Source organism: Sphaeramia orbicularis, chromosome 12 (assembly GCF_902148855.1).
Source record: "Sphaeramia orbicularis chromosome 12, fSphaOr1.1, whole genome shotgun sequence".
Lineage (NCBI taxonomy): Eukaryota > Metazoa > Chordata > Actinopteri > Kurtiformes > Apogonidae > Sphaeramia > Sphaeramia orbicularis.
In genome coordinates this window covers 73,690,762-73,715,746 of record NC_043968.1, presented here as the reverse complement: position 1 = coordinate 73,715,746, position 24,985 = coordinate 73,690,762, and the positions used below count along the sequence as shown (strand labels likewise).

Sequence of the window (24,985 nt, the reverse complement as noted above, 5' to 3'; positions counted from 1 at the left end):
TTGACTGCGCACACGTATGACTGTCAGGATAATGACCCACTGTGGTGTCAGCATTAGTTACGCAGTCTGTCTGGTAATAGCACAGGAAACAATGTGGGGAAAATACAGAGTGTGCAACATTGTGTTTCCTTTGTGATATGTGAATATCCTAGAGGTATCATGCTGACTTCACAGTGAAGGCCCCCCCCCAGTCAGCCCCCCCACCCACGTGACCATGTTGATAAGTGAACAGACAGAAAACACACCGATTCGTTCCGTCATGTCTTTTTTTTCCTGTTAGTTTATTTTTCAGTCACTTAGAAAAACAAAACAAACAAGAGCTCACAGATGACCCACTATTGCGATTTTACAGCCTGTCTGTGTGCACTTACCCCCCCCCCCCCCAAAAAAAAATATTCATGAGAATATGCAAATGAAGGTGCGTCTCATTCAATCGTCGAGTGAGTCATGTGACCCGAGCAGAAGGGTCTAAGGGCACGTGGGGTGGGAAGGCTCCAGCGCCACAGACGGGGGGGGGGGGGGGGTGATCCCCATCTGCCCCCATCTGCTGTGAGAGCGAGCCGCTCTTTGCATAATGCAAACTGACCGATGGGCTGTTTTTTTTTTTTTTTCCTATTCACATGTTAATACCACACTTACACACTTGCCAGCAAGCTAGGTATCACCACTGTTTTAGATGTCTAAAGAAGAACCCATCAGAAGGAAAAAAAATATTCATATATAAATGAGTTAAACATAATTTAAATAGAAACCTAGAAATAAAATAAGACATGAAACAATAAAACAAAAATAATTCCTTGAGCGGACACACAGACGATTAGGACCTGCACCTCCAAAAAACATTTGAGAGTCAAATCACCCTTCTCTAACTAATCTTCTGGGGTGTGTTTCTACCACACAGCTTCTCAATTCTTGATGCAAGACAGAGAAAATATAATTAAAAAAAAACACTTAAAACTGCCCACAGAAATTCAATGGGAAACTAAGTGTGTCTGCGTGTGCATATGTGCATGTATATATGTGTGTGTGTGTGTGTGTGTGTGTGTGTGTCTACTCCCAAGCAAATGCAGTGATTCCTGACAGAAATGCATGGGAAGGCCAACTTCTACCCAAACCACCACAGTTTTCCAATGTTTCACCTCTGTTTGCACTAACGTCCCTCCGTCAGCTCTATTTCACGTATTAAATACTTGTGAATATACTGAATGCTGGGTTATATATATGTATATAGAGCCCATTTACAAATGGTACATGATTGGCTTGGTACGTCAATATCATAGTACACGTTAGCTGGAATACGGGTCACATATGACTAGCTAATGAGGTCATACAATAAGTTTTTGTTCTATTCATCATTGACGTCTTCAGATACACAGGATAATAATAATATTAATAATAATAATTCAGTTTGTCTCAAAAACAAAACAAGATCAAATACAGTTGATATTAAACACTTGCAAAATGTCCACTGCAAAGAATGGCTCGAGTACGAGAACAGAGTCTCTGTGCCATGCTCTTTTTTTTTTTTTTTTTTTTTTGTCGTCGCTGTATTTTTCTGTGTCAAAGATGTTTTTAAAATCCAACCGTTTAAGTCCTCGGCATGCCCTCTACAGGCCCCGCAGGCCTAATATTCAAGAAAGCTAAAAATGGATAGCTGACAAGGCCACTAGTCCATTAAAACAGTCTAAAACCCACCGCTCACTACACCCGCCTCACGTCTCTCACTACAGACTCTTCAGATAAATCCATGAGCACTGATTCCAAAATTTGCTTTTCTGGAGATTTTTTTTTTTCTTTAAAGTAAATCATCCCCAAAACAGTGCAAAAACAAATCAAACCTGTGCAATAAGGCCTACCGCTAGAATATCTTGTACGTTTTATCATAAAAACAAAACAACAGTCATAAAAATAATAAATGATTCTTAAAAAAATATCGACGTGGTTAACGAAGCGTGGACATGCACGGCTGTACAGAAGAGAAGAGACATTCCCCTGTACCGGAAAAACTCCACAATTATCCCAGCACTGTCTGTTTAATGCTTTTCTAATGCTGCCCCCCCCCCTCCACAATATTCCTCCTGCCTCCGTTGGTAACACCAGGCCTTGCTCGGGGGAGTTGGGGGTTTGGGGTGCCAGGGGGTGTGTGTTGGGAGTGTGTCGTCTCATAAGGGCTCAGGCAGCCATCTGCCGCTCCGCTGCAGCCAGCCTGATCTTTATCCTCAGCCCAGCCCGGCCCAGCAGGCCCGCTGTCTCATCCCTGCAGAAAGGGGGAGGGGGCTTCCTGCTGAGGTAGGGGGAGGGACAGGAGGGGGGCGGACAAAGGAGGGGAGGGGGCAGAGCGCGGCCCCACAGCGAGGAGGCCCTTTGACCTGGGCCCTGGCCCTGGTGGGGCAGACGGCCCAGACAGACAGCACCGGGTCTACTCCCCCTGCCCCCCCTCCCCATCCCCCTCCTCCTTCACCTCACCCTGTCTCTTTTATCAGCCAAAGGCCCCAGGGGCTGATAGGAGAGACAGGGGATGGGGGAGGAGACGGACAGGGGATGGGGGAGCAGAAAGACACATGTGGGGAGGTGGGGGGCGGGGGGTACAAATGAACACAATGAAGAGTCTGACACGGACTCCCCTGACTCCCCTCTACCTCCATTCATCTTCGGGAAAGGATCTCTCTATTCCCTACGGACAGGCTGCTGCCCCCCCACCCCCCCTCCGTGACCCCTCTCTTGTCTGTTCTCTCTGCGGCCACAACAGCGTCCAACTGAGGCTGAGCACGCCCCTACCGGACACCTAGCAGTTAGCGTTTCCTCAAAACCGTGTTAACCTTGTATTGTACAGTACAGTGTCTGTAGTGTTGTCTTCTTGTGTGGTGTGGCTGTGGTTTACAGGACTGGGCAAAAGTCTGAGGCCACCTTCAGCTTTAGTGTTTTTGCAGGGTTGTAATGAGCTCTCTGTATTTACACCAGGGGTGTCAAACTCATTTTGGTTCAGGGGCCACATTCAGTCCAGTTTGATCTCCAGTGGGCCGGACCAGTAAAATAACAACAGTGAAAAAAGGAAAATTCTATTATGATCAGGTTTACATCTACAAAGTTTCCTTAAAAATCTGAATAACATGAACAACTTGAATTGTCTTAAGAAAAACAAGTGCAATTTTAACAGGATTATGCCTGGGTTTATCAGTTTATCATTTACACATGTGCATTACAATCACACAAAACATTTAGTAACAAGTAGAATATTGGTAAAATTGCATTTACTTTTCTTAAGACATTTCCGTTTGTTCATATTTGTTCAGGTTATTCACATTTTTTGTAAATGTATAGTTTGATAATGTAAACATTTTCATGTAATTTTACTTTTTTACACCAAAAAACAAAGAGGAAATTGGGGGTTGTCATCATCTATAGGTTATAATGATAATATTTTACTGGTTCTGACCCACTTGAAATCTAATTGGATTGTATGTGTCTGTATGTGGAACCTGAATTAAAATGATTTTGACACCACTGATTGTTAATATCTTCAGTGTAATTTTTGCAGTTTTCCACAAATTCGTTCCACGGGCCAGACTGGAAACTTTGGTGGGCTGGAATTGGCCCCTGGGCCGCATGTTTGACACCTGTGATTTAGACCCAATCTGGATATATATGAAGTATGTACAACAGGAGAAAACAAACGTTTCAGTGTAAAAACACTAAAGTGGTCGTATTTAGTGTGACCTCCCTTTGCACTTAACATGTCTTGAACACTTTTTTTCAGACAATATGAGATTTATGGCATTCATCTTCTGATGTTTTAGACCAGGTTTCATTCAACACATGTCAGATGTTTCTAACCATTTGTTTATTCCTGTCTTTCCGTTTATTAAAAAGGTAAAATAAGCTACATTTCTGTTTTGTTTTTTTTCAAGCAGTAGCATGAAACAGTAGTGAGAGGAAAAAAGCTACGAAATAGAGCCATAAAACATCGTTTTCTGATAACTCTGCAAATGCAGAGATGTATTGCTTGATATTATTCTTTGCGTGATGCACACAGACCAGACACATCCTCAACGCAACAGAGTGAAAATACACTATACCGCCATGCATTGACAAGAATCATCACTGTCTGAACCTACATATTCTGCCTTTAATATTAAACAGGAACATATAGGGAACATCGTGAGCACATGCAACTAAATGTACTACAGGTACAAGCCAGTATTTAGACAAAGAATCTAAATCGGCTTAAATTTGCTTAGAGGTCTTATTTATGTCTTTGTGCATAAGAAATCAATATAAGTGAATCCCCAAAGGAACTTTGTGTTGGTAAATGCAAGTTATGCAAATTTACAGGATTTCAGTTCTGTTGCAACATGTTGATGGTCATATGAACTATGTTTTCAGCTCAAAAATGTCCAAATTCATCGCAATTAATGCTATATTTTCATGTCACAAATGGCCAAGTTATATTTGAACTAAATTTACCTGAAAAACAAATATTCTATTCTTTTAGATTCCCCAGTTTTTCTTACAAGATTCTATCCTACATATCACATGTTTTATTTTTACAGATTGCAATATGGAGTATGGTGCTGATCCATCCTGCTTATGTTACGCCAATACATACATTAAGAATGTCACATGTCACTTTTTAAATCAACAATTTTCAAATAATAAGAATTTTTATAAAGAAATAACAATTCTATATTGTTATTTACTCTTCAGTATGATGATAAACTATACAATAAATAATTCTGATACTAGTTATTGCACAGGGATCATTTGTGGAAACGGTGACATGGCTGCTGAGCATCAGTATGATGGGATCTGTAACAACCATGTCACATCCGTCCACTGCCACATTTTGTGTTTTTGTGTCAGCTGTTATTGTTTTAGATCCACAATACTAACATTTATGAATAAGAGGATAGTTAGCAATAGTAAGTCTATAAGTTTATTACTAATAAAGTACTGGTACTGACCAGATCATCATGGGTAATGTCACGTCCGTCCACCAGCAAAAGTTTTCACATACACGTGCTATTGAAAATCCAATATTTCTGAAAATATAGCTTCCACTGTCAAATAATATCAGTAGTCTGTGCACAAATGTATTAGCATTATTTCAACACAGTTCTATGCATTTCTTACAACTTTTTTTTTTTTTTTGACAAAAATGGCCACTCATTTGACCCCCTAAGTAAATTTTAGCTGAAATCAATAAGAAACATTTGACATGTGATAAATAAAACCTGATCCAAAACAATAACGCGCTGCTGTAAATGATATATTTTCTGCCCAAAAGAGGTAAAGAAATGTTAAGTGAAGGTCACACTAAATACTGGACATTGTAGGATCTTTTAGTAGATTTTTAAATTCTGTTTACATATTTCCTGTATATCCTGGGCGTATCTTGATACAGACACTGCGAAAATGTAAATGTATGCTCATTACAGCCTTAATAAAACAACAAACCTCATGTTGGACGTAGACTTTTACAGTCGAGTGTATAAAATGTTGGCTGGTTTCTGTGCTAGTGGTCATCTTTTGTCATCAAACTGCATCACTACATTCAGTCAGCGAATAAAGCCTCATTGATTTATTGACGTCAGTCCCGGGGCTTGTCTCCTCTCCCCCCTGTTGGCGGGCACCTAGGCAGTGGTGGTGAGCTTTTGGATGGTACGGTTGTAGTACTGGGTGGTCAGAGCCTCCAGGGGGCTCCAACGATGTGCGTGCAGCTCGATGACCTCCATGAGCAGAGATCGGGTTAGCTGAGACTCGGCCGGACACAGCATCTTGTCCCTGACCGCTGCTAGAAGCTCGGTCATCATCTCCGGCAGCTGCTCTTCCAGGAGACGCCCCGCGCTCTGGAGCTGAAAAGAGGAAAGCGGCGGCGGGAGGTCAGAGATGAGGAGCAAGAGAGCATGTGTGTCCTTTTCAAGAGAGCAAGACACAGCGTCTGGCACCTTGTTACCGTGGATACAGTCAGACGGCAGAGGTTCACACACCCTGTGGGTATGGAGCCGTGTGCGAGCGAGCTGCTGTCTAATCAAAACCACAAGGGTCAGGACCATGTAGGAGAGCATGTGGAAACAGTTTTTCCAACTATATCTCACCTGTCTCTATTCTGTCTTTAAGCTCTCAGTCTTAATTTCATTAGACGCTGTTAACTTTCACCACTTGAAATGTGATTCAGTCTATTAGCACTTTTCCACAGCATGGTTCAAGCTGGACTCAACTCCACTTTTTCGTTTTTCTATCAGGCAAAAGTTGTGGATAGTATCCAAGTGGTAATCACCAAGACTGGAAAAATGAAGCTAAAGCTAACAAACAAGTGCCAAAAGTTCCAGTTCTTTGGCTGCTTAGCCACTTGAGGGTGGGTCCAATAACAAGACCCCCCAGGTTAAACTGTCCAACTTAACAGAAAGAAACATGTTCACAGTCTGGTACTAAAAACAGTACTGGTCTGTTAAGGGTTTGTCCACTGTGAGTGATGTTGGTCTGTTCCACATCCATCTATTAATGTATTATTACCTCCGCCAAGGAGGTTATGTTTTCATCAGGGTTTGTCTGTTTGTTTGTCTGTTAGCAAGATAACTAAAACAAGTTATGGACAGATTTCTATGTAATTTTCAGGAAATGATGATACTGGCACAAGGAACAAATGATTACGTTTTTGTGGTGATGGGGGGGCGGCGGATTTTTTGTTCATCTATCTGTTAGCAAGATAACTTAAAAAGTCATGGACGGATTTGGATGAAATTTTCAGGAAATGTTGATACTGGCACAAGGAACAAATGATTAAATTTTGGTGGTGATGGGGGGGTCTGATCTGCCTTGGCAGAGGTGGTCTGTGCTCTCCGAGTGCTTTTCTAGGTTTTGTTTTTCTATATGGCTATTATTGTCATGAAATGGACAGAGTATATTTTTGTTTTTTTTAATTGTTATGAATTGGATATAGTTTATTTTTGATAAGTATATTACTGCTAAGAAATGGACAGTTTCCTTTTTTTGTATTATTGTTATAGAATGGATAATTTACTTTTGTTTTTGATATGTGCACTATTACTGCTACAAAAAGGACAGAGTTTACTTTAATGTGAAATGCTGCTGCAAAATGGACAGTCTATCCTGGATATCTATGGCAATTTTGTGTTTTGTGTAGAAATTTAGGGTAGGTCAAAGGATGGGGTAAGGGGGCGGGACATTATAAATTAAACTTCATCCCGCTCCTTTTTGAATATTGGACTTTCTTTTATATAATCCTTTTGTTGTTTGGTTTTAATGCAAATTCGAAATAAACAAACAAACAAACAAACCCCTTGTTCTTCCACAGCCCCAGTGCTTTGTTCATTTATGGATATTTTTAAAGTTTGCAATGGCCAAATATCAAACTTGAGGCTTCAAAACAGCATCTCAAAAACAAACAGGTGATGTCACAGTTACGATGTACATTCCTTTTACACAGTCTACTCTAGCACATACTACTTTTTTTTTGTAAAGTTTCCAAATGAAATACAACAATAATAGGAAGGTGACATGAAAACACTGCAGACTATTGACTGGACAGAGAATAATGACTGAGTCGTCATTGTGTGGACCTGGACTGAATTATGACCCAATGATAAAGCTACTCCACTCATTTGTCGCCTCGATTATATTTAGATTATATTCAATTCTTACCCTATTCCACTGATTATATGGCAGACAGTAAAATGACGCTGTGATTAAATGAGGAGGTTCTGACGTTCTTATTAAGATGAGGTTATGCCACAGTAACAACACAGTGACATCACTATTTGGACCAACAGCACCGAGGGACAAATACATCTGCAGTGGAAAATGACCAGGTTCTAAAAGTGAGTTGAGTTGAGCTGGTAAAACATGTGGTAGAAGAGCACCAGAAGTTTCATTCGACCTTGGGTTTGACTTCTGTGACCTCAGCTTGGTTTCTAACAGATACGGTTGTGCTCATAAGTTTACATACCCTGACAGAATGCACATGGGACTGTCTCGGATATTCCAACATGACAATGACCCAAAACACAAGGTCAAGTCGACCTGTCATTGGCTACAGCAGAAAAAAGTGAAGGTGAAGAAGGGGCCATCTCAGCCTCCTGACTTCAATATCATTGAGCCACTTTGGGGAGGTCTGAAACACACAGTTCATGCAAGAAAAGCCAAAATCTTAAAGGAACAGAAGGTGTTTTGCCAAGAAGAACGGGCAGCTTTACCATCTGAGAAAATAAAGTGCCTCAAATAGGGGTGTGTATTGGTAAGAATATGGCGACACGATACAAATCACAATACGATATATCGCGATATATCATGATACTGTTAAAAAGGCAATTTGTTGTTTGTTTCTTTTTTTTTTTAATCATTATTTTCTTGAAGAATTGAATTACACCAGAAATATGCACAAATACTAAACACATTTTTATTTGATCACAACACGATCTAATGCTATATCACAAAATGTTCCTGTGTAAGAACTTAAATTATGTTTTACAGACATTGCAGTTTAAGATCCTGTTCAAATGTTAATTTTCTATTAGTTCATAACTAACATCAGAACATTATTTTTGTGCAATCCCAACAAAGGAACTAACATCTGCCTCTTTCAGAAAGTAAAAAGTGCTTTTAGGATGTTTCAAATAACCATTATTTAATAAAACAGTGTTAAACAATAATAATCAAAATATAAACAAAAAAGAAAAACAAAAAACAAAAATGAACCTCCGCTATGTCTGCATTTGAATAAATACCTAAAAACATCGATACAGTACTTTTTAATATCGATACAGAATTGTGAAATGAAATATGGCGATATATTGCACAACCGATATTTTCTTATACCCCTAGCCTCAAACTACCACAAAGCTGTCATTGATGTTAAAGGGGCCAATGCAGAGGATTAGGGCGTTTTCACACAGCGTTCTTCAGTCCGTACCGTACCTGGATACATTCACACCTTTCCTGCAGATGTTGCATTCACATACACGAACCGTGGCCAGTGCTCGAGTACGAATGAGTGTTACAGGGCCGAAACAGTAGGTGGCGGTGTGGAATGAATTCTGTTGCTATCCTACAAACACGGAAGTCAGAAGAAGAAAACCCTTACCTATCTGTTAGCCTGTCTGAGGCAAAGAAAAGCAGAGCGACCTTCGTTGTCCCTGATATATCACAGAGTAGTTCGGTTGGTAAGGTGACCCAGTGCCATGTGGATTTGAGGATTTTTCAGGAGACAACAGGAGCACCATCTATGGTCTCGTGGTGAGTAATAATAATAATAATAATAATAATAATAATAATAATAATAATAATAAAAAATCACATTTATAAAGCACTTTTCATTCAGCAGAATCTCAAAGTGCTACAGAGAGAAGACAGTCCAATAAAAAATAAAATACTGTATCAGGAATAAAAGACTAGGCGAATAAAACAGAGCATCATGGTGGCCCACAAAAAGCCTGTCCAAACAGGAATGTTTTTAGCCCCTTTTTGAAGGAGTCCAGTGACTGAGGAGCTCTGAGGTGGTCAGGGAGGGAGTTCGAGATACGTGGGCAGCAGAGGAGAAGGCCTGGTCACCCATGGTCCGAAGTTTAGTTCTGGGGGGGAGGAGGAGGTTGGTGCTGTGGGGCCGGAGACTACGGGTGGAGGAATGAGGGGTGAGGAGGTTCTTGAGGTAGTCGGGGGCATTATTATGGAAGCACTTGAAGGTGATGATGGTGGTCTTATAATTAATTCTGAAGGGGATTGGTAGCCAGTGGAGGTTATGGAGAATGGGAGTGATGTGTTCCTGTTTATGGGTCCCTTTGAGGATTCTGGCAGCACTGCTGTGAATGGACTGAAGCTTTTGCAGCTGTTTCTTGGGGATCCCATAAAGAAGGGCATTACAGTAGTTGAGTCGAATAACCCACTTCGGTTGTCGGAGTGGTGATTAGGTCACTCCCGGACTTGGGCACGGATTGCATTTACATGGCAATGTACCGTGCTGGAGTACAGGGATCCCGGACCTAGGACTACCTTCTCAACTGGACTCAGGTATGGTACTCGAGCACGGAACGGTTGCATTCACATGGATAAAATTAAGCGGACTTTGGGGTCCAGCGTACTCGGATACAGACTCGAGTACGCTGTGTGAAAACGCCTTTAAGAACTAGGGTATGTCAGCTTCAGATCAGGGTCATTTGGATAGTTTCTGTTGTCGGTATGATTTAAAAAGAACAAACACATTTGTTTGATAATAAATGGCTTCACCCAACCACTAGCCATGAGTCAAAGAAAAGCTTTTGTATTATCATTCATATTCTCTGAAAAATGGCCAAAGAATCACAATTTCTGCTAAGGTATGTAAACTAATGAGCACAACTGTTGTGTTGTATGACAACACTCACAGTACAGACTGAGCTCTGGTGGTTGCAGTACCATGTATGGTTTGAGTCGAGGCACGTGTCCGGCCAGATTAGCTCCCACTTTGCAAACGGCCATGACTGGTGCACAGCAGGTCAGAGTTAAACTGGTGATTAGCCTCTGCACACTCTGGATGATTTGATAAAAGCCCCATCAGGAGTCATTAGACTGATGTCCCTTAATGTTTTCCAGTTTGTTTACAGCCTGTGCGACCGTTCGACCACACCTGCATTCCCAGATCACGGTGATTACTTTGAGCGGTGTGGTCTTCAGCCCACTTTACACCAAAGATCTGTGACTAGACAAGCTGAAAACTTGCAACTACTTTGCAAAGTGCAGGTGTGCGTTGTCTTAGAAACCTGCCACTTCAACGAGGTAAGATGGTGTGTTGTTTCCGTAGCAACAACTGTCTGTTCTTCCGGTTTTACTGCTGGGCTTTCAGGCTTTTTTTTTTTTTTTTGTTTCTGTGCAGAATCTGTAGTGTCTTAAAATATGAATGAGGACAGAGGGAGTGAGTTAGTTACCAGAGCTTTGTGGTAACAGGGGAGCTATAGTGAGTTCTATAATGGTTTGGTCTGAACTGAGCTTTATGAGAACAGATAAAAGGATGGATGCAGCCATAAGTAGAAAACCTAAATTCTGATGGCATACTGTTTATTTAAATTCACCAGACCTTCTGTATTATTTACATTTATAAGGGATAACATGGCATAGCTGCAAGTACAACTGCTTAAGAAATAAGACTATGTGTGTGATGCTTATGGACATTCATATTTTCTGCAGTACATGTTGGAGATTACATCTGTAAATCCAAATAAAACAAGAGCTTTATGGTTTCAGTAGCAGTGCTTGTATATGTCTACTGAATGCATATAGTTTTCATAGTTTATGTTCTCTGTGTCTTGCATGAATTTAAAATCAGATTGTTCCTCCCAAAGAAATAAACAGTCATGGGCATCAGTGCATGTGTGGTCCATACCTCCATTGAACAGCACAGGACTGCATCTTCTTTAACATCTGTGGACTCTAACAGCTGAAAGAGACACAAACACATACACAGTGAGACGCCGAGAAGAGAGACATCTGCAAAAAATTAATCAACAGAAATACAGACGCAGAGACATCAAGGGGTTCAGAAGCACAGTGTGTGTGAGCGCAAACCCGACAAGGCTGGCACGTATAGAAATGCAAAGGATGTATATTTGGATTAAGGCCACGTGTGGAGATTAAGCAAATGCAAGTGTTTGTGACATTGTGTGTATTTATCAGTACATACGGCAAAAAAAAGGAAAGAAATGGCTAATCCCCAATGTAAATATTTCAGATATTAACATTTTAAATCTTGGAAGACAACAGACGAGGCTTTGAGCTGGCCAAACAAACCAGTCATCAAACATGAAGCTTGCTTTCTGGACGCTGTATATCTGCACACACACGCGCACACACACACACACACACACACACACACACACACACGCACACGCACACACAAACACACACACACACACACGCACGCACCAATGCCAAAAACAAAGAGGCGAGTTGATAAACATGCTAGCTGGCTTTTCCCCTGGATGCTGGCCCTGTGGACAGATGGGCATACAACTAGCACTCTGAAACAATGCAGGGATGGAGAATGGTGAATACTCCTCCTCCAGTTCTGTGACTGGTGTGGTCTTCAGGTGTGGCTTTGATTAAGTCAAAGGAAGGAACCTAAAGGCACGATATATCCAACTGTAAGCATCAAACGGCAGCATGAGCAAAACCAACAGCAAATACACAATTAAGAGCTATTGCCGCGTTTCCACTGCGTGGTACTGGCTCAACTCGACTCAGCCTTTTTTGTGTTTCCATTATGAAAAAGGACCTGCAATCTGGTACCCGGTACTAGTTTTTTGGTATCACCTCTGCTGAGGTTCCAAGCGATACTAAACCGTGACGTATAACACTGCGGACCGCTGATTGGTCAGACAGTTGTCTCTGTGACCCGCTGTTTTACAAAAAACAGATGCGGAAGTTGACAGTAAATGTAGCGGTACATTAATCCACATGATAACAGCCCAAAACTACACCATGGTCGGTCGAGGAGATTCAGTCTTTGGTGGCCGACCTAAAAATTCAGATGAGACAACACGCAACGAGTGAGTTTTCAGCAACTCTCTGAGCAGACGACACGTAAATAACGCGCTGCATCGCTATGACGTCCAGGTACTGTAAAGTCAGTAGTGTCCTGTAATGGAAACGGTCTCCAGGAATACCGAGTCGAGCTGAGTCGAGCTGGTTCCACATAGTGGAAACGTGGCATAAGACCGTGGTTTTGTCAAAATTATAGGTGAACCAATCAGACTTCTGCAGTTCTGTGTATCAGCTCATAGTGAGTACAATCTCTATCAGTGTATGGAGGAAACTGGGCTCATTCTCTAAACTGTAATAATAATGGATTGGATTTCTAGAGCTTTTCAAGGCATCCAAGGCACTTTACATTTTTGGTCCAGTATTTATTCACACACTGGTGGTGGTAAAGTACATCTGTATCCACAGCTGCTCTGGGGCAGACTGATCCACTCCACACCAAACCCTCTGACCACCATCCAACATTCATACACCAGTGTGAGTGACACTGGAGGTAAGGTGGGTGAAGTGTTCAGCCCAAGGATGGCACATGGCAGAGTGGGACAGAGTGAGATTTGAACCCCCAACCCTGTCCAATAACACAGCTGCCCCAGTGGATAAAGCAGATCAAACATGACTAACTGTAAAATCCATACAGAGATAGAAATCTGCAGATCCATATTTAGACGTGTCCATGGGTTTCTCTGTTAGAGGTTGTGTCTGTCAGCCACTTAGTCCCAATTACATTTACTGCACAACAGGGGCAGTCTGACAGAAAATCAAAAGTGAACAATTTTCACTCAGACTCGCGGAGGATCTGAAAGGATTCTGGTGACCAAATGTTAAAGGTTACGGTCACTGCCACCCTGTGTCTGTCCTTTCTTAGAGGGAGCTGAAGTCTTGTCTCCTCCGCTGTGTCCTATGAGACCTGACTTTGGAAAAAATATGAAGGGTGGTCAATGGAGGGAGACATTTGAATAGTGTCAGTATTTACACACATATGATGTATGTGAATTCAAAGTATAATTTCATGAGCCAAGAAAGACTTGGTTTGTAGTAAAATTAGAAAAGAAACATCTAGTATACAGTGAAACTGCTCAGAGGACTGCACCTTTCATAGGTCATAGGCATATTTCACCACGTTCTGTCTCTAATTTGGCACAAACGTTTACTTGGACTCAAGGATGAGGTGGTTATATTTATTCCATAACTACTAGTGAGAAAACTGCATGAATGGATCATTAGTGGATGTACCTGAACTTGTGTTTCGTCTTAAAGTGATAACTATACACCTACACATAAGAGTTATTTTCATAAGGATTTATGAAAATAACTTATATTTTACAACCCTGGGTCAAACCCAACCATAAACCAGTGTTACACTGACAGCAGCAGGTTTGTGGACTGTCCTTTTGAATTTTCCAGCACAATTAACAAGCTTCCTTGACTTCTTCTCTCCTCACAGCTGCTGCTCTGACTATGGCCAATTCCAAGCGAGCGACTTGTTCAATGTGCTGGTGGAATAAAACGACTATTTCTGATTACTAAGTCACCAAGTAGACAACAGAGGACAATGTTAGTAAGGTACAAGGACTGACAAGGAGTACTTTGTCTGCTGCACACTTGATGACTTTCACACTTTCTTTTACGCTATAGCCTCCGTTTAGAAACACGTACAGGTCTACAGGCCACTGATCACATAAATAAAAGAACTGCACTAGGTCGACTGGTGAAGTAGAACTACTGACAACTTAAAAAATGTACAACACTAGTACCGCTAAAATGTTCTCAAAGTAGTCCTATATTTATACCATTTCTGTGCAAAGCTACTGCACCTAATATCATCCATTCATATCTCAGTAAACAAACGGCACCTTTTCACTCTACACACCATGGGGGCAACGTTTGAATGTGTTATCATTCAGTCCATTCAGGTTGAAGGTGTGCAGTGACGCAAAAATAAATATATATTTTTGAAAAAACCTACTGAAAATGCATCACAACTGATAGTACAGAAAATACAGATATTGGTGGTAAGTGAAAATGTGTGGAGTGAAAGTAAAAAGTTGCTGGAAAAAAAAAAACACTTAAGTAAAGTACAGATGTTATACAGGTAGACAGTATTGATACTTGGTTATTTTCCACCTCTGGTCACTGATACCTGTTCCATCTGCTGGGTCAGTATCAGATCGGTACCAATACTATAATTAGTGCATTGTATTCTCTTCTATCCTCCCATGTTCTGTCCTGTATATAATTTCACTATGCTTAGGTCTTCATGTGATTTTGATTTAGAATATTTGTTTTTCCATTACTTCTATCGATAGTGCGTTTCTTGTGTCTGCTACTGTATCTTACCAAAAGAAATTCCTTGCATATTGAAAACGATACATGACGATTAACGCAATCCTGACATTAAAATAATTTGCTGATGTAAGTGGATATAAACACAGATCAGGCTTTTTCCTAGGTTTTTAGCACTTAGGACTGCTGTCGTCATGTTGAATTATTTTACCATTTCCTTAGCCTCACACTCACAGCATAATTGCCCAAGTCATATTTTTTGGCCAAATTGTGACATCTGTGTAACTTTACCCTCCTAACACCACTGTTTCATTTTGCATCATTAGCTATAGGGCTGCACGATATTGGAAAAAACTGGCATTGTGATTTTCTTTAACCCTACGATATATATTGCGATATGAAAAACTACTCAGGAGGATATAATAGCTGTGTGGTGCCGACGTAAATAGTCAAACAAATTAGTTGTGGGGACAGGTGCAAGACACTGTTGACACAGAACACATGTTTTAATATCATCCCTCTTGTAGCCGGAATAACTCTGGATAACTGACACCAAGTCTTGGTTTTCAGTGATTTTCTCTTGTTTGTTGTTCATTTTTCAATGTTGTTACCAGCAACTCACTCCATGTGTAGGGGCGTGGTCTGCTTCGGCGAACTGATAAAGAAAGACTGTGATTGGTGGATTGCTGTGTGCAGTGTGTGTCAGGAACCCAGGATGAAATTAGATGAGAACACGTGGAGTTCATTTGCCCCCTACACATGTACACTGCGATGATGATGCTTAAATGATATATTGTGCAGCTCTAACTGGCTATGACCTGAAAAAAATATGACTTAGGCCATAGGTGTCAAACATGTGGCCCGGGGGCCAAATTCGGCCTGCCAAAGGGTTCAATCCGGCCCCTGGAATGAATTTGTAAAATGCAAAAATTACACTGAAGATATTAACAATCAAGGATGTTAAAATAATTTTAGGTCATCTCAGTCGAAAGTGGATCAGACCAGTAAAATACTAGTACAATAACCTATAAATAATAGGAACTGTAAATTTGTCTCTTTGTTTAAGTGTAAAAAAGTAAAATTACACAAAAATGTTTACATTTAAAGTCTAGCCTTTAACAAAAAATGTGAATATTTGAAATGTCTTAAGAGAAGTGTGTGGAATTTTAATAATATTTGTCCTGTTATTTAATGTTTTATGTATTTGTAGATCCACTGTGATCTCTAAGTTGTGATTCACATGTATAAATGATAAACTAAGGCGTAATATTGTTAACATTGCGCTTATTTTACTAAAGAATTTTCAGGCTGTTCATATTTGTTCATGTTATGTTCAAGTACAATTCGTAGATGTAAACGTTTTCATTACGGAATTTACTTTTTTCACTCAAAAGCTCTTAACCTATTATTTATATTATTTTACCGGTCCGGCCCACTTTATATCATAGTAGGCTGGATGTGGCCCCTGAACTAAAATGAGTTTGACACCCCTGACTTAGGCAATTAAGCTATGAGACTAACGATATGAAAAAACTCGGAAAAGCTAGAGCGAATACTAAAAATAAATGTACAATACAGAAGTCTGCTGTGGACTAACTGCAACCACCTCTGCATTGATTCTCCATTAATAAACTGTCTGTGTGGTTATAATTCTAAGGAAAACCCTGAAACGAGTGCTATTTCTGGTGTGAAAATATAGACTCATTTCCACTAGTACTTGTGATGTGAGTGTGATTCATTTAAATATTATAGAACTGAGTAACTTGGCGTGATATGGAGGTGCTTTCACACAGTCCACCACAAACGGTACCGTACAGCCCAGACACTGTTTCATTTTGACACTTGTGTTACTTCATTCACAGACGCACTAAAAAACAGTAAATGCGCACTTTGAAGACAGACGCACTCATGGAAACCACTGTGTTAACACCAGACTTGAAATTTCCACGCTGTAAGCCTAATGGTATTCCACCTATCATTCAGGCTCGGCTCACGTCAGCTCCTCAGTATGCCCTGGGTGGGGTGTGGTGACAGTCGGGCTGTTTGATGTGGGAAGTCTCGTCCCTCAAGTTCTCCGTGTTTTCCCACAGAACAGAGCTGTGCGACAAGCGGGGGATTAGCTCGTAATGAGTTCTCTGGGGAGCGCCGGGTGAAGTTTAGCTCAATATGTTTAAAACTGTCTAATCTATACTCATCTATCGTCAGTTCTCGTGTCCATTGCGCTGCTTTTTTTTTTCCCTCTCACCCTATTTTCCAATGGGAGACCTCTCTTCGGTTGCTCCTACATCACACCATAAAGCTCCCATACAGTCGACTTTAAAGGAACTACTGCATTCATATGTATTCCCGGCAGCTTCTGTGAGGCCGGTTAACACATTCAGCGTCTCTGTACGAGTTAAGCCGGTTACATCATGAAGAAACAAAGCGCCACATACTATAATGAGAAACCTTGGGAATCTACATGACTTACATTTATCATTGATTTATTCATTCATTCAAGCTTTTTGACCTAGAGCGTATGAAGCTATGAAACCTCAGACAGCTGTGATCCCGTGTCGTACTGAATGAAGCAGCGCATCAAACGAGAGTGACTCGTATCTATAAGAAAAACCTCTAAGTCATCATGGTTTTCTGCTTAAACTTTACCATTCTATACACAAACACAAATGTACTGTCTTAACATGAAGAATGTGTATGTTTACATCTGTGTTCATTCAAAGATAATGTAATGAAGGACTGACAGACCTCAAGAGAGTAACTGATGGGGGGTGGGGGGTACTACTTTTCTCCTTTTTTTTTTTTTTAGTTTAAGTTTTAAGCTGTTTGCTGTTTTTTTGGAAAAGTGGAAAATTGGACATATGCTTATACCTGTGCTAAGAGGGTATGTGTACTGAAAATGTGTCCTAATAAAAAGATTATATGTATATATCGGCTAAAATTTGCTTAGAGGTCTTACTTATGTCTTTGTGCATAAGAAATCAATATGAGTGAATCCCCAAAGGAACTTTGTGTTGGTAAATGCAAGTTATGCAAATTTACAGGCTATCAGTTCTGTTGTAACATGCTGATGGTCATATGAACTATGTTTTCAGGTCAAAATGCCCAATTTCATCACAATTAATGCTATATTTTCATGTCACAAATGGCCAAGTTATATTTGAACTGAATTTACCTGAAAAACAAATATTCTATTCTTTTAGATTCCTCAGTTTTTCTTACAAGAGTATATACTACATATCACGTTTTATTTTTACAGGTTGCAATATGGAGTATGGTGCTGATCCATCCTGCTTATGTTACGCCAATACATACATTAAGAATGTCACACGTCACTTTTTAAATCAACAGTTTTCTAATAATAAGCATTTTTATAAAGAAATAACAACTCTATATTGTTATTTACTCTTTAGTATGATGATAAACTATACAATAAATAATTCTGATCCTAGTTTTTGCACAGGGATCATTTGTGGAAACGGTGACATGGCTGCCGAGCATCAGTATGATGGGATCCGTAACAACCATGTCACATCTGTCCACTGCCACATTTTGTGTTTTTGTGTCAGCTGTTACTGTTTTAGATCCACAATATTAACATTTATGAATAAGAGGAGAATTAGCAATAGTAAGTCTATAAGTTTATTCCTAATAAAGTACTGGTACTGACCAGATCATCATGGGTAATGTCACGTCCGTCCACCAGCAAAAGTTTTCACATACACGTGCTATTCAAAATCCAATATTTCTGAAAATATAGCTTCCACTGTCAAATAATAGCAGTAGTCTGTGCACGAATGTATTAGCATTATTTCAACACAGTTCTATGCATTTATGACAACTTTTTTTTTCGACAAAAATGGACACTCATTTGACCCCCTAAGTAAATTTTAGCCGATATATATAAAAAAAAAAAAAAAAAAAAAAGAAAGTAACAAATAAACCTGATAAAAGCTACAAAATCAAAATAAAGAAACAGAAAACAACGTTGGTACTGGTATCAGCTATTGGCCAAAATGTCATTTCAAACATTGGTATTGGTATTAGCTAAAAAATTCTGCTATTGGTGCATCTCTATTTACAACGCAACTACAAAACCCTTTCAGGATCCGTTTTAAATTATACTTGAGGAGTCACTCATAGGGGCTCACAGTGAATTTGATAGAGAAGCTACCGAGGCGATGATATAAATAGTCTCTGATGTCACAGATAGATACGGTGGATGTGCATGCTGCTGCTGCCAGGGTGCAACTGCAAACCAATAACCCGATGACGGCTTCTGTGGGCCACATGTGGGTCATTCTCTTCGATTACATGGTTTTAGCTGCAAATTAAGGTGTGCCGCTACCCGCCCGTTTGGTTTGCAACACTCTCCTGGCGTGCAGGATGTGTTCTCGTCAACAAAGACAGCGCTCTTGTATTTATGGAGTTTTTTTTTTTTTTGTTTTGTTTTGTTTTTTTATTAAGGTGTTGTATTAAAGCAAAGATCCGCTTTTAGATCTTGCCTGTGCAAATAAGTAATTAACGCCTTCTTGTTCTGTGTATTACACTTTACCCCCAATAGAGTCGGGGTAAAAATTAATTTCTTTCGCCCAAGTGGGATGATTAAAACGGTATGATGTGAATGTTGTTCATCTCTGACTGTAAAATGTTCAAACAAACGTTGACACCACAAGAACATGTTGAAACTGTAACAAGCCTGATAAACCAGCAAAAAAAAACAAAAAAAAAAAACAAATTCACTTCTTGGCTCCTGTGCTAATAATAAATGAAGAATATGCACTACGTACAAATATTTTACCATCCATACTATCTTCAGCAGTTTTTTACAGTTCATTCAAATGGAAATAAGGGAAGGCTGTTGGCCGTTTAAGATTAGCTTGAAGAAAATGTTTCTATATATTGGATTGTTAAAGTCTAACTAATCAGTAATTAATCAGCTGACATCGTCACACACAAGACATTAATTAAGACTAGCTGAAGAGTTAAATCAAACATCTAAAATGTTCATGAATAAATCAATAAATCAGAATCCGTTAACAGCAAACTTCAGTAATTAAGCAACTGCCACTGAACTACTGCTAAATATATAGGCAACTGACATTTTTTTTCCTTTTTTTTCTTCATTTTTTTGAGGCGTTATTTGACCTTGAAGCCAGTCACACCATTAGAGAAACCCAATATTAGCGATCGGTCATTACCAGAGGGAACCAAGGTTCTAATAGTTTTGGATCTTTCTTTATACTTTAGTTTTATTTAGTTTTGACTTTTTTTTCTCTAATTCAGTTAGTTTTAATTTGTTTTTAGAGCAGGTTTGAAAGTTTTTATTAGTTTTCATTTTTTTTCTAAATGCTTCGTTTTAGTTTAGTTTTAGTATTAATTTTAGTTTTTTCGTATCTTTTATCTTCTTCTCCGTCATATTCAAATAAATCCCAGACGGGACTTTGCTGCTTTCGCCCAACTTTAGTCTCCATGTTTCCGGGTAGAGTGGGGACGAGAAGACAACTGTAAACGACAAGTGACGAGAAGTGACGGGCCGTTAAATAACATATGGTGCCGCTAGCTAAAATTGCTAGAGCGAAATAAATCGCTTTCGTATGAATCTGACATTGACAAAGACGAAGGGAATTTTTATCCATAATTTTTATACGTTTTAGTTAGTTTTATAAGCACACAATACAGTTTCAGTTAGTTATCGTTTTTTTCTTTTAATTATAGTTTTTATTTATTTCAGTTCACGAAAATGTTTTTACAATTCTAGTTTTCGGCATTTCGTTAACAATAATAACCTTGGAGGGAACTTTCATAATAGATACTGTGTAAAATTTCACGTCAGCAGCAATTACAGGGTGGGGAAGCAAAATTTACAATATTTTGAGGCAGGGATTGAAAGACAGTGTATGACCAATTAGTTTATTGAAAGTCATGAGAATTTATTTGCCACAAGAAAATTGACAAAATAGAAAATGTTTTTATTCTATGTGTCCTCCTTCTTTCTCAATAACTGCCTTCACACGCTTCCTGAAACTTGCGCAAGTGTTCCTCAAATATTCGGGTGACAACTTCTCCCATTCTTCTTTAATAGTATCTTCCAGACTTTCTCGTAATAGTTTTGCTCATGGTCATTCTCTTCTTTCCATTATAAACAGTCTTTATGGACACTCCAACTATTTTTGAAATCTCCTTTGGTGTGACGAATGCATTCAGCAAATCACACACTCTTTGACGTTTGCTTTCCTGATTACTCATATGGGCAAAAGTTTCTGAAAAGGTATGGATAATAGTGTTAGGTATGATTATGACATCAATATATGTTTGGTTTCAAAAGAATTGACGTAGTGCCTGCGGAGAAAAAACAACTAAATGTTCATTGTAAATTTTGCTTCCCCACCCTGTAAATGCTATATTCTTTTTCCTTTTTTTTAGTGTATACTGATTTATACTGTCTTTTAGAGGTAGTTCTTTAGCAAGTGTTTTTTAGAGTATATATACTAAACCTAATGTCAACCTGGCTACTAACCCACTGTTGTGTTGTGGCCTGTCTGTTTTTTTGTCCTATGCTGTATGTAAAGCTGCTGAATACATGAATTTCCCTCGGGATTACTAAAGTAAGTATCTATCTATCTCTCTATCTCTCTATCTATCTCTTTAAATAGTAAATGTTTTATAAACTGAATACATATTATGTGGAAAACCAGTAGTTTTTCCTGCCTATAATTAGTTCATGTTTGGCTCTATTGTGATACACAGAACCTATTTCATGTCAACTAGTTGAACATACTTGGTGTTTAACAGGTTTTAACCAGGAGCCCTGTTTGTATATTCAAAAACCATAACCAGTAAGTCTCAACATGTCTAGATGTCAGAATGTACATCTAATAATTATAGGGTTATGTTTTTTTTTTCTTTTTAGTAAATACAGACAGCTATTAACTATATTAGAACAGACTGATTGATGATTACATCAGATGCCTTTCAAACTACTGTTACGATTGTGTTTCACCATTAGCAGATTGCAGGTATGACAGCATGTCAGTGATGAATGGATGAGATCACCATCATTAAGAGGCTGTCTATATATCACCCAGCTGTCACACACTTCCTGACATACCTGAGTTCATACTTAATCTCACAGACTTCAGCGAAAGAGAGCTGCTCCTGCAAGATGCACACATTAGCACAGACATATGCAAATAAACGGTGTGTGTGTCGAGCACACGCACACGATAGTGAATCTTGCCGACGGGCTCTTACGAATACAAGTTACGACCACAAACTCAAAAACAGCACAATAAATATGGAGCGGTGACCCTGGGAAAGCATACTCTTGTAATGATACAAATCTATAAATAAACAAATATCTCTTCATTGTTCTCAGGTGTGTTCTGACCACCTGCATCATTAAGCTAAACGTGACACTGCTGACACAGGTATCATATGGAGGTGTGTTTGTGTGTTTTTTCATACTGGTTATGCTGTCTGTCCACACCCTTGGCCGTGTCTCAGAGCCTTTTAACAAGCTGAGATAATGCCCTGGGCATACCGTCAGACAGGGCGTGGATGGCGTGCGATTGTTAGCTGTGTGTTGATTGTTGTTGTGTTTGTTGGGGAGACACAGGGCATGTGTGTGTTGAGTGAAAACCGGCAGAGGTATGGATGTGGGTGTCAAAACTACCTGGCATGCGCCTCAAACGCTGCCATTTTTCCAGTCTCCTTTGCTCTAAAGGCCCATTCATGCTCGCTTTACGTACTTTAACCCTTTCATGCATAGTGGTCAATATAGTGGACAGTTATTCTCCAGCTGTTCTGTTGTATATTCATGGATTTTGTTGTTTTAGTTCCATATCAGCCAACACAGTGGACGCTTATGTATCATCACATACACTGACATTCATACCATTACTGTAACTTTGCTGTTGTTGTCAAACCTGATCTGGAGTAACATGTTTGAGTGTAAAAATTTGGTAACTGTTATCAGACTGTAATTAACATTTTTTTTTGCATATTATCTCCATGAAGTGAGTAATGACTAGTATTAGAGTATGTTAAACTGTGAGAAAACATCACATTAGCAGCATGAAAAATGTTTTTATTTCATAGTTCTCACACAGTATATCAGTAAATACATGCTTCTTTGCTTCAAAAATGAAATGCATGGTGTCCAGCTGAGTGGACATTTTTGCAACTCCATGAAAAATAGGCTCATAAAACAAAAATTCAATCGCATTGTTTTTTTCATGCCTAAAGAGGAACAAAAACAGGAAAAAATTTTTAGGGCTCTCATATTTCATGCATGAAAGGGTTAAACAGGTACGTCTGTTTCAGGTGTCACTGCCTTCATACTTGGATGCGTCCATTGCGTTGGAATGAGCGTTTGTCAATCAATCCACCAAAGGGTGCCGCTTTTAATTAACAAACTGGCCAAAAAACCAAGAGGAAGAGTAATGTTTTTTGAGAAGAAGACAGTCAATTATAACAAACATGGCAACGACAGAGGAGGTTTTACTAATGTTGATATTGAGAAGGGTAGTTGTCATAAATATGTCAGTAGTTTTTCAGTAACTCACACATGACTCTTTGAAAAGTTCTGCCATTTCTGGAAATTATTGTCTTCAAATCTCAACACTGCCTCCATACTTCTCCATATTCTCTGTTGGAGTTGGCAACCACAAACTCACAAAAGATGGGCAGAAGTATGGACGTAATGAAGGCAGAGGACGGACAGAAAGCTCCGTCCGTGTACGTATGCGTCTTCAACGTAAAGCGTGAATGAGCCTTTACATTGTACATTCAAAATACATTTCTTTCCCACATTCTGTCACCTCTTTCTTTCCTACCTGTGCTGCATCATCGCTTAAACTTGTGCTGTTAGTCCGCCCACATGACCGCAGTCTCCTCTACTTCCTCTCTCCCCGCCCCCCACCCCCACCTCACTTCCCCTTTCGGTATTCCATCTGCCGTTAACCACTTCTGTATTGTGGTGTCTCTGCTGTAGCTACATTATATGGTTTCCATGACGACGTGTAAGAGAGGATGACCCAGCTGATGAGAAATGACCCCTGGTGTGTAAAGGAGGGGGGGTGATGGGGTCACAGGTTTTCCAGGAACTGATAGTGCACTGACTGGTTGCACCACTAACCAAACCCACTGTGGTGTCTAGAGTCTAGACTAGGTCTGGCCAAAAAAACAAAAACAACAAAAAACAGGAAACTCTTTGTATGCGTATCGATCTGGACAGACAAGATAAACAGACTCAGCTGGACACTTTTCCATTACTGGAGCGTGTGGACGGGGACAATCGATTCACTTATTGACACATTCCTCAATTTAAAAATAAATAAATAAATAAATGAAAGGTTGTGGATGGTAGCTGAACTGGAAATACAAACTAGGGCTGCACGATATTGGAAAAAACTGACTTTGCCATTTTTTTTAACCCTGCGATATATATTGTGATATGAAAAACTACTCAGGAGGACATAATAGCTGCGTGGTGCTGACATAAATGGGTAAATGGTCAAACAAATTAGCTGTATTTCCACTTGTTGTGTCAACAGGTACAAGGCACTGTCGACACAGTACACGTATTTTAACCCTTTGGGGTCTGAGCCTATTTTGGCTGTTTTTGAGTACTTTTGATTTTGCCTTTATATACTATATAAAGAAATGTTTACTATACCCATGTTTGGTATCTTTTTTTTCAGCATAACTTCATCTACCTCATCTGTCTATTATTTTTTCACTTTAACTTACTATATCAACACAAAAGGCCAAAAAAATACACAAAAAACATAAAATCCGATTTGAAAAATGTATATAATCTATTGCAGAAATAACACTAAGATGCTTAACGAACCTTTTCAAAGACTTTAAAAGTGAATATTGGTTCCAAATAATAGGTATATAAAATCAAAATTGTAATAAATTAGAACTGTACTAAAATATTTGACATAAAAGCATATCTTTACATAGGAGTTTTCTCCAGTTTTCTCCCCCCTCCTCCTACCACCTGAACCCAGGTCCTCTCGGTTTCCGAATCTGGTTCAGGTGGGGTTATTCTCACCCTTACCTGTAACGTTAAAGCAGTCTGTGGATGAGAATCTGCAGATTCAGACAGTTTTTTTTACATTTTGAAAAAGGACGAAAAATGATGAAGATATGGTCAGAAATATAACGCCCC

The 24,985-nt window shown here is 39.5% G+C and overlaps 1 protein-coding gene and 1 long non-coding RNA gene across 5 annotated transcripts in view; both read right to left on the bottom strand.

Moving 5' to 3' along the window:
- Positions 1–272: 272 nt before the first annotated feature.
- On the bottom strand, positions 273–4,219 carry LOC115430803 (uncharacterized). Its single transcript, XR_003936986.1, has 2 exons — positions 3,618–4,219; positions 273–2,944 (listed from the first exon to the last, which is right to left on the bottom strand). It is a non-coding gene; the product is annotated as an uncharacterized LOC115430803 (long non-coding RNA).
- A 1,128-nt stretch (positions 4,220–5,347) lies between these two features.
- ctif (CBP80/20-dependent translation initiation factor) overlaps positions 5,348–24,985 on the bottom strand; it is an 88,154-nt gene continuing 68,516 nt past the window's right edge. For all 4 annotated transcript variants that reach the window (XM_030151024.1, XM_030151026.1, XM_030151023.1 and 1 more), the window contains 2 exons: positions 11,372–11,425; positions 5,348–5,852 (listed from right to left, as the gene is read on the bottom strand). In XM_030151024.1, the coding sequence (XP_030006884.1) occupies positions 5,631–5,852; positions 11,372–11,425 (276 nt within the window). In that variant the 3' untranslated portion in view covers positions 5,348–5,630. The remainder of the gene's footprint in view (positions 5,853–11,371; positions 11,426–24,985) is intronic.